The sequence below is a fragment of the Aythya ferina genome (genome assembly GCF_964211825.1).
Source record: "Aythya ferina genome assembly, chromosome: 2".
NCBI lineage: Eukaryota > Metazoa > Chordata > Aves > Anseriformes > Anatidae > Aythya > Aythya ferina.
Genome location: NC_140297.1, coordinates 146272098 through 146281786, shown reverse-complemented (window position 1 = coordinate 146281786; position 9689 = coordinate 146272098). Strand labels below are relative to the sequence as shown.

The window sequence follows — 9689 nt, the reverse complement described above, 5'->3', positions numbered from 1 at the left end:
GAGAATATCCAGCAGACATGCTGGTCTTTGGGTGGGCCTGAAAAAGATGACACTTGTTGTCCTGTTAGGTGCTGCTGCTTGGTGGCAAGAAGAGGAAGATGCTCTGCCTTCAACCTGGAAAAGAGATGGAAGGGGAAAAATCACAGAGCTCTGTGCAGTCATGAGTAGCATGGGAAGGATGACTAAGGAATGCCTGTGTAATGTTTCCTCTATTACAGAGGCTAACTAGTAAGTAGCACACTCAGAGCAGACAAAAGAAGGTATTTTTAACAAAATATTCTCAAGTTGTGCAACTTCTTGCCACAGAAAATAATAGAGGCTAAACCCTGACATGGTCTCGCAAGGAAAGACTGGACAAATTAGTGAAACTGAAAGCTTTTGTGTGCTGTTAAAAACAACATTTTTTTCTGGGTCAGGAACTCCCTAACAGATTGTCAGAAATTTGGAAAGTAATCTGGGGAAATACCAAGAAACATTTTATCTGTTTCCATCCCATTCCTGGGGAACGGCTTTTGGCCACTATTGGAGGCGTGATGCTGGGCTCAACAGATTTTTGGACTGTCCCCGAGCAGGCATGCTCATATTCCTAGGAGCTGCCGGAGAGGTCAGAGGTGGAAAGAGGGAGCCAGCAAATCTAGAAAACTGCTCTCTTCTTTATTTTTTCTGCAAAACCTGCCTGTCAAACAGGTGCCAATTCACACAGCGAAATATATCCACGACATGCCAAAAGAGAAACCAACCCAAAGAGTCAGACCAGCAGCATCTCTGGTCCCCACGGGGCAAACATGGCCAAAAGATCATTCTGCATCAGCGAGAAGTCAGGACTGCAATGAAAATCTTCAAAGTCCCCTGTGGGGTTCCTGGAAGATTAGACTTTAAAAATACAAACCATGCTCTGGGTCATGATTTCTGCAGCCAGAGAAGCCTGCATCTCGCTGCAAGTACTCTCGGGAGCAGTTAACTCCATAGATTCACCCCATCAGTGGTGGCACAGAGAAGGTTGCTCCTGGACGTTGTCTCTGTCTGCCGGGCGGCGAGCCACACGCAGCATCAGGCTAGCTCTACAGAAGAAGGATTTGGCTGCAAACCTGCCAGTGCTGCAAAGTGTAACACTGAAAAAACATAAAGCCGAGGTGCTTCTGGCACAGGGAGAGGCTTGTTCTGCTGGAAATCTAAGGCCACAAATGTGGGATCTGCAGCAGGGCTGGTCAGTCCAGCTCCCTGTTTTAAGGATGCAGGAACCGAGTCAGAAAAGGCAATGACTTTTTCCTAAGGGAATCAGAAAGATTCTTTTTTATTATTATTTATTTATGGTTTATCATTTTGTTCCCTACTCTCAACTACAGCTAAGCCATTTCTGGTTCACTTTTCCCTCCTGACCAATCCTCTCCTCAGCTTAACGCCCGGAAAGCTTCATATATACATTTTCCTCTCTTCCTCGGTTTCTTTGAAACCCCAGTGCCTAATTCGCCGTCTCTTCTCCTCCTCCCACATCCTGGCTCTGGGTTGTTTGTGCCTGGGCCCTCGTTAGCTGCCTGCTTGTTCCCCCGCTCATGCACACAGCTGCCGACAGAGCAAGCAGGCAGCGCAGTCCCCTGAGAGAGCCCAGCCTCTCTCCTCCTTAACAAGCTGAAGCAACTTTTTGAGAAATGTCAGCCTCTCCGGGCAGGCGGCTGAGTTCTCCAAGATAAATTTGGGACTCAGAGCGCACAGACACAGTAATTACCCGAAATGCATCCGTTAGTCCCCCCTCAGCCATCAGGTGCCATCTCTCTGCTGCCGCTCTGGGTGCGAAAACCTTGCTTTCTGTCATCCTCCCCCCCAACTCTGCTGCAATCTTTCTCCCCGAAATTGTAAATGATAACACCAGCGGGGCTCTGATTTGTTCGTTCCCCGTATCTCTGGCTGCTCCCTGGGTGAGATATTACCGCCCACACGGAGGGATGAAATATGCTGCAGCGTGCCGGGGATCTTCTGCGTGAGCAGGGAGCGCAGGGGATGGCGGAGCTCTGACATCCCTCACCTCGCCTCTGGCACAACGCGCTCGGGAAACTACGGGAGTGCACTAAAGATGATCAAGAAGTCATTCGCGCTGTATCAGCGTAGCCAAAAACAGATGAGCAGGGCTGCTCTGGACACCCTACTTTCCTTTCAGCACCGGCGCGTGTTTATTCCTCGAGTCATGCTGCATTCATATTTACTTTAATGGTTCATAAACAGCCCAGGTTCCAGAAGCTTCTAATTAACTCATCTATTTAGTGCTGTCAACAGATGCTCGGGGAGTGATTTATTGTACAATACCGGATCGCACCAATGTATAAATCCAGCCAATTGAATTGGCAGGCAGGCTGGGTAAATATCTTCGGCTGCTGGTGGATGACGCTCTGTCCTAAATGCACTATTAATGCTCTGCAGGCTGGGGCTAGAGCATTATTTTCTCCTTCTATTGCTGTGCACACGGAGCTGTACTCTGCAACGCTGGTTATTTCTCTCTTTTAGAAGAAAAGATTTAGTGAGGTGCTGCAGAGGATGGGGGGCAGGTATTTATCTTGTCTGAGAAAAGAAGAAATCAATAGCCCTGAAGAAGTTTTTGCTCAAGCTCCTTTTCATTTACCTCTAGCTTTCTGTAGGCTCAAAAACAAAAGCAGTCTGTCCGACATGCTGCCGCAAAACAACTCTAATCTTTATCAGAAAAGTCACACCGGGGACCCTGTCTGTAGGGGAGATGTGGCCAGGCCTGAGACCATTTAAATAACAAGGGGAATGGGACCGGCCACTGTGGCTTTGGGCAGAGCATGGAGCTGAGGTGCTTACACCAACTAGATGTGAGCAGCCCAACAGATCCTTCCTTCCACAGGAGTGTTGTAGGCTGCACCTAGGGACAGCCCCAGTGATGGGCACGGCTAAATGAGCAGGGGACCCTGGCATCGTTTCCAGCCTGGCCCAGCCCAGCCCCACCAGTTTGGGCTGCGAACGCCCAGTACGGGCTGGTCCCTGCCAGCAGGGCTGCCTTACAGACTGCTTGGAGCACTCCTGGTTTAATAACATAAATACATCCCTTCGGTTTTGGCCTGGTACACTTGTTTTACTTGGAAACTAAATTTTTTTCTTTTTAAATTTCAAACTGGTAACAACACACGGTCTGATTGCCTCTGCTTGCTGCCTGGGCAGGAGCTCTCCTCCAGAACTGGAAGGCGCATTATTTACCATGCTGGTCAGGAGCTGCTGTTACGCTGCAGACGAATTTTTACAGCTTTTCTCCTAAGAGCTCACTCCCTTTTCATCCTATTTCTTCCCAATGGCATCATGACTCAGTCTGTGTTAACAAAATACTAAGGAAACAGAGAGAAATATTTGTTTAAACTTCTTAAGGTAGGAGTCATTCGAGGACTGTTACAATATTCTTTTTGCAGTAATTATGTTAATCTTTTTTTTTTTTTTTTGTCTGCCTCATCTTCACAAAGGTGTATTTAAGTTTTGTGGTCCAACTGCACTGAAAGGGACTGTTGTAAATAATAAGTGTTTATTTTCTGCCTCTTTTTTTTTTTAATAAAATTTATAGCAAAGCCATTGCTTTCAATATACTTTTTACTCAGAAGGAGATTTTAAAGATGAGCCACCTCTGATGTCTGCTCCAAACTTTACTTATAGCAGCGCTTTCTGGAGCTGGGCTTGGGAGTGGGGAAGAAATACAAACAACACTCAAGGGGGAACAGGAAGCAAACTACATTAGCATGGCACTGTGCCCAAATAAATGAGGAAGGGAATAGGGCAGCTTGCAAAAGGTGATACGCATTAAATAAACATGCTGCACTAAGGAATTTCTAGGAATTATTAGATTTCTCTTCAGCACTCACTATTAGCAATCAGTGGAAGAACAATGCCATGATGAGTGTGACTGTTTTAATTAAAGCTTTCATCTCAAGCACATTAACCTTCCTTGCTGTTTTGATCTCTGGCAGCCAGTTCCCAAGGTGCACGTACTCTTTCATACAGAAAAATAAAAGATGCAATGCATCCCTAGTGGGAGCACGCCATGCTGTAAGCAGAGCACACCGATAAACCTCTCTTGCATGGCCTTGAGGGAAATCTGCAGACTCTAGGGACTGATCTTGCAGTTTCCACTAACACCAGCCAAATCCAACCACCCGGGCTGGTTTCTTAAACTCCATGAAGTAACTGCCCTTCTATTCTGAAATGCCAATAGAAGGCATTGTCTGTTATGGCTGTGTACAGACCCTATATATTTAAGAATCTGTGCAGATAATGCACAGGTGAGAATTTTTTTTACAAACATATGATGCACACGTTGAGGGATTGTTTACAAACATGCCTTAAACTCACATAGGGGAAGGAACTTTTCATTTTAAGAATTATGTATCTGTTAAGTAGAAATGCATGGAGAAAAGTTTAACAACTGATAAGGGATGGCTGGCAACACATAACACTGCACCCATGGCACAATACGCATTATATGGCTGATCCCTGTACTCAGTTATCAGTCATCTCAGTTACTCACTTCTGCCTAATGTTACCAGACATGCAAGGTACAGGGAACAGCTGCTCAGGTAAGTCGGATACTCAAAACATTCTTGGCAGTTCCCTCCCCCAGCACAGTTCTATTCTGGTTGTAACCTTATAGAACAGTGAAACAAGAGCAAGTCCCATCAGGGCCAGCTGCTTTGTCTCAGGGCTCCTCCACAGCCATGCTGTGCTGTGATGGCTCTAGTTATGAGTCAGTGCTTTATTTCAGCATTTTAAATTTGCATTCTTCCCATTTAAAAAGGAAAAAAAAAAACCTAGATGCTATTAAAATAATGTCAGGTATACCAATGCAATCACATGCACTCCAGGATCCCCTTAATAAAGATGATGAACAGACATACCAGTTCACATGGAGCTTACAAAGTAATTCACGCCTGAAGTGACTTGTTGAGGTCACCTAGTCATTTTGCAGAAGTGTTACCTTTTGTAAAAGCAGATCTGCATTCAAATAATACTGATAAATAAGGAAAGGTTGGACTTCGTGCTTAGGGACATGGTTTAGTGGGTGACAGTGGTGGTAGGGTGATGGTTGGACCAGACAGATGATCTTGAAGGTCTTTCCAACCCTTATGATTCTCTGAAAATACTATGCTCTTTTAAGTCACTTCCACATTCTGTAACAGAACAACTGTCAAAACTAGTTTTAGTAAGAACAGCAAACTAGATTTAGAAAGAAGTCTAGTATCTTACAAAAAAAACACGTATGAAGTCAAAGAAATATTTCTAAAAACTGTTAATGATCATGTGAATGCTCCAGCAGGAATCACGAAGCTGGAGAGAACAATGAAACTCAAGGGTTCCTAAATATTTTGTTGCACATGCAATTTCTAAACAACAGAATAAATTATTAGGACAATAACCTCAAAATGTTTAAAATGCAATAACAAGCAGTACCATCTCATAAAAATAAGTTTTAATATTAACAACTTAATTGCAATTATGCAGTTTAATCTCGCTTTTTGCAAAGTTCAAACAATGCTCTAGTCCTGCACTGTTGCACAAACATGGATCTATTCCTCCTCGTTCTTCTGCACTGATTGCACAGCTTTTGTTTTAACTCTATTTCGCTTTCTTCTTCTTTTCTTCTTTTCAGCTGAAGCCTCCTTGCTCTCCTGTGTTTTCTTCTTCTTTTTCAGACAGCTGAGAGGATTGGGACCTCCTGCCCTTTTACGTTTTCTTCTCTTTTCACCTTCTTGCTTTGCTAGTCCTTCTTTTTCTTTAAGTTGCACAATGCTTTGCTTTTGGTGCTCTGGAACAAGCTGACTTGTCTGCAACGTTTGAACAAATGCCAGAGACTTAGGAGAGGGTTTGTCTAGCACCATAGTGTTCTGAATAATAAAGAGGAGAGGAACGCCAGCCTTCTTTTTCACTTTGTTTGCTAAATCCTGGTCCTGTAAAATTAAATACTTTTGTCAATATTTTGGGATTAAACAATATTTGCAATTCAAATGCACCTACTTTTAATACAAAACTATAAAGATAAATTACATTACAAAAAAGATAAGAAACCTAATCTAGTAGATATAACTGGCAGAGTCTTTCAGAGCAATTTAAATTTAAATGTTTTGCCTTCTGATTAGCTGTACTTCTGATGGAAAATTTATTGTTTCCTTTTTTCTTGCACGTGTAAGCATATATGGATTTTTTGAGAAAAAGTCCCAGTTCACTGGTATTTATTCCATGATTTCACAAAGAACTGACTTGGTTCATTCTATACGAAGCCATTTAAAACTCTCTGTATCATACCTAGGGATAATAATTTTACTGTTAACCATTTAATATCTTGCATATATGTTACGCCTACATTCTCAATACCAGATCTAAGAAAAAAACACCTTGCCTTTCTTACTTGTACACAACTTCTACCTTTATTCTTTAGTTTAAAAAAAAAATCCTTAAAATTGCAGTTATACGGTGTTTTAGCACAATATCATTTCACTTTTCAGACTACTGAGCACAGCAGTTTAGGGCTGCACATATACACACAAGCAATAGGCAAACTGACATTCAACTGGTTTTTTTACATGTCAGTAGGCAGTCAGTGCATTTTCTCCACTTTCTGCTAAACTAAGTAATATGTTTCTTGGGTAAAGCAAACAAATTGTTCAGGTAATATCAAGTAATACAGAATATTCTCTATTTCATAATTAGCAATTACATTTAAGAGTGAAGAAGGTTTTACAAGATTAATTTCCACAAGCTATTTAAAAATCTCGTAATCAAGGTTTCCGTAGATTTCATTATCCTTAGGTATCAAAGGATAACTTCAATTGAAATGGTATTACATTTCCCATGAGCATTTACCTGGGTAGCAATAAAGAAGTGATGAGGGTTGCCTTCTTCAACCATGGAAAGTAAACAGGCCGAGCCACTCACAGGATCCTTCTGGTGAGAACAGTTTTGAACTTCACATCTTTGGGCAATTAATTTTGCTCCGTACAGCGGTTTCCCCAATGATTCCAATTCTTTCAGAACACATCTAAAAAATAAAAGTAACAATGATTTCTAAACAAGGAAATAACTTTTTTTTTTTTTTTTTACACAACAGTAAAAGGTTGACATTATTAATTGTTGCATGTGAGTTAATATGGAATGAGCAATGCCCGCCTTGTAAGGCTCTGTGATCTGTAAATGGCACCCAGTAATCTGAAAGGATTAACCACCCCAAATGCTTCATTGACACTTCCTTGGTTCCAAACAAAGGAACACAGATAACAACACTAAGTTACATTAAATGGATTTTAAGATATTTTGTATCAAAGACAATGCTAAATCCTAATGTTTATGCACCCAAACCACTACTTAACAAATAAAATTATCTGAATCAGCACAAATTGATTAAACATTACATGCAAGTTAAACTCTGCATCGGTATCCGTCACCTCGCTTCAAACTTGCGTCAGAATCCAACTGATTCACGCAAAAGAAGCTAAAAGATTCTCCACATAATTAAAAATCTGGAAGCTTATGGCTTCACAGCATTCCAATAAGACAATAAAATGCAAAGCTGGAGTCCTCCTCTTGACTCTGCTTAGAGCTAACATGGGTACAGGACAGCACAGCAGTCTATAAGGATGCTATCTTGGATCCTAACTGCATGAAATTCAGAAATGAGCAGGGGATGAAACCTAATCTACCTAACTTACTTTGACTACTGAGTCTTACTATTACATTCCTACCTCTTTCCACATGTATGTATGGCCCTGAAATACAGCTTTAAGAATGTAAGATATTTCTAAGATAACTGTTTACTTTACAGTTATTTTTATATAACTGTTTATTTTACAGTTATCTTAGAAATAACTCCAAGATATTAAATAGCAGCATTCTTCTCTCCTGAGAAGAAATGTTAAGCTTTTGGGGAAAGTATGGAGGTTTCAGATTGTTCTTTTTGTAAAGACAGCCGCAATGAGCAAGATCACTTCCTTAGGGAAGCCCAGGTCATGCAATAGGTGCACTTCCTCACCTACTACAGTGTGCTTACAGTAGAAGAAAATGACTCTGTTCTGCTGTCCTAAGTAAAAACAGGTCAAAAATACCCATGTATATTGCTTAAAAAAGGATGAAGTGACATTTAAACAATTGGAATAACATTTCGATCAGTGATTTGCAAACCTTTAAAAACTAGAGGTATGAATTGGTACTTTCAACTGTTTAGAAATATGGGGCAGTTCTACGCGTGCTATAGGATGGCAGAGTGGTTAATGTTTTTTTCAGGGGTATACATCTTTCTGATATTTTCAGTATGTGCCTCTGTGATGGGCAGCAGGCTATTCCATCCATAGGTGATAGCGATTTTATAGCATGCATTACGCAAAGTCAAATAAGAACAATGGGAATTTCAATGCAAGTTTTTATTTTACACGCTCTGCTTCCACATCTTTGTCTAGCACATCCTTGAGAGCAGCCACTCTGTGGAACGGGTTGCCCAAGGAAGTGGTTGAGTTCCTGGGGGTGTTTAAGGCAAGGTTGGACGTGATGCTTAGGGACATGGTTTAGTGGGTGACATTGGTGGTAGGGGGGTAGTTGGACCAGATGATCTTGGAGGTCTTTTCCACGTCTATTGCTTGTTTGATACTGGCAGGCTGAATTTCCAGCCCAGCACTACTTCCAACCCTCGTACAAGACTGAGCTTGCCTCTGCTGACCTCACTTTGCCAAAACCACGCTGGGCACTGGGAGAAACTGAGCCACGTGCCAGCGACACACCAGGTTACCCCCGCCCTACCATCCCTTCCGCAGTATTTGTCATCTGGGGGAGAAGGGAAAAAAAAAAAAAAAAAAAAAAGCAGCTGCTTCTGAAAGAAGCTCCCTTCCCTCCACGCCCTGAGTACACCCCTCCGCCCCCAGCCCCACCGCCCTCCCAAAATGGCGCCGGTGCCTGAGGAGGAGCCGTGCCCGCTCGGGCACCTCCCACCCCGCGCATGCGCCGCGCTGCCCGGCCGTACCGACCGTGTGGTGCAGAGCTGCGTGGGGCCGCCCAGGTAGCCGGGCAGCTGCTCGCGGATCTGGATCTTGTTCTGGAGCGCGGCGTGGCAGAAGGTGCCGTCCAGCAGCACCTGGAAGGGCTCTCGGAACTGGAAGTTGTTCTTGTAGAAGCCCATGTTCTTCTTGGCGTGCTTCTGCCGCCGCAGCTTCATGGCGCCGCCGGCGGAAGCCGCGCTGAGCCCGCCCCGCTTCCCCCGCCCTGCCCGGTGCCGCCCGCCTCCGTGTCCGGCGTTATCGGGTCTCCTTGTCCTTTATCACAGTCACGGAACGGCCGAGGTTGGCAGGGACCTCTGGAGATCACCTAGTCCAGCCCCCCTGCCGAGCAGGGTCACCTAGAGCACTTTGTGCAGGATGGCATCCAGGCGGGGTTTGGGTATCTCCAGAGGAGACCCCACAACCTCTGTGGGCAGCCTGTCCCAGTGCTATGTCACCCTCACAGTAAAACGTGCCCCCTCATATTCAGCCAGAACCTCCTGTGCTTCAGTTTGTGCCCATTGCCTCTGATCCTGTCACTGGGCACAACTGAAAAGAGAGCAGCTCCATCCTCTCAACACGCTCCCCTCAGATATTTACACACAGCGATGAGGTCTCCCCCCACTCTTCTCTTTTCCAGGATAAACAGGCCCAGCTCTCTCAGCCTCGTTTTTTCAATCCCAT

General features: G+C 43.7%; 1 protein-coding gene across 1 annotated transcript; it reads right to left on the bottom strand.

The window, feature by feature from the left end:
* Positions 1-5436: 5436 nt before the first annotated feature.
* Positions 5437-9689, bottom strand: UTP23 (UTP23 small subunit processome component). The gene is made up of 3 exons (XM_084507786.1): positions 8997-9689; positions 6850-7024; positions 5437-5936 (listed from the first exon to the last, which is right to left on the bottom strand). The coding sequence occupies exons 1-3, from the start codon at positions 9182-9184 to the stop codon at positions 5556-5558; spliced, it is 744 nt and encodes a 247-aa protein (XP_084363912.1). The 5' UTR covers positions 9185-9689; the 3' UTR covers positions 5437-5555.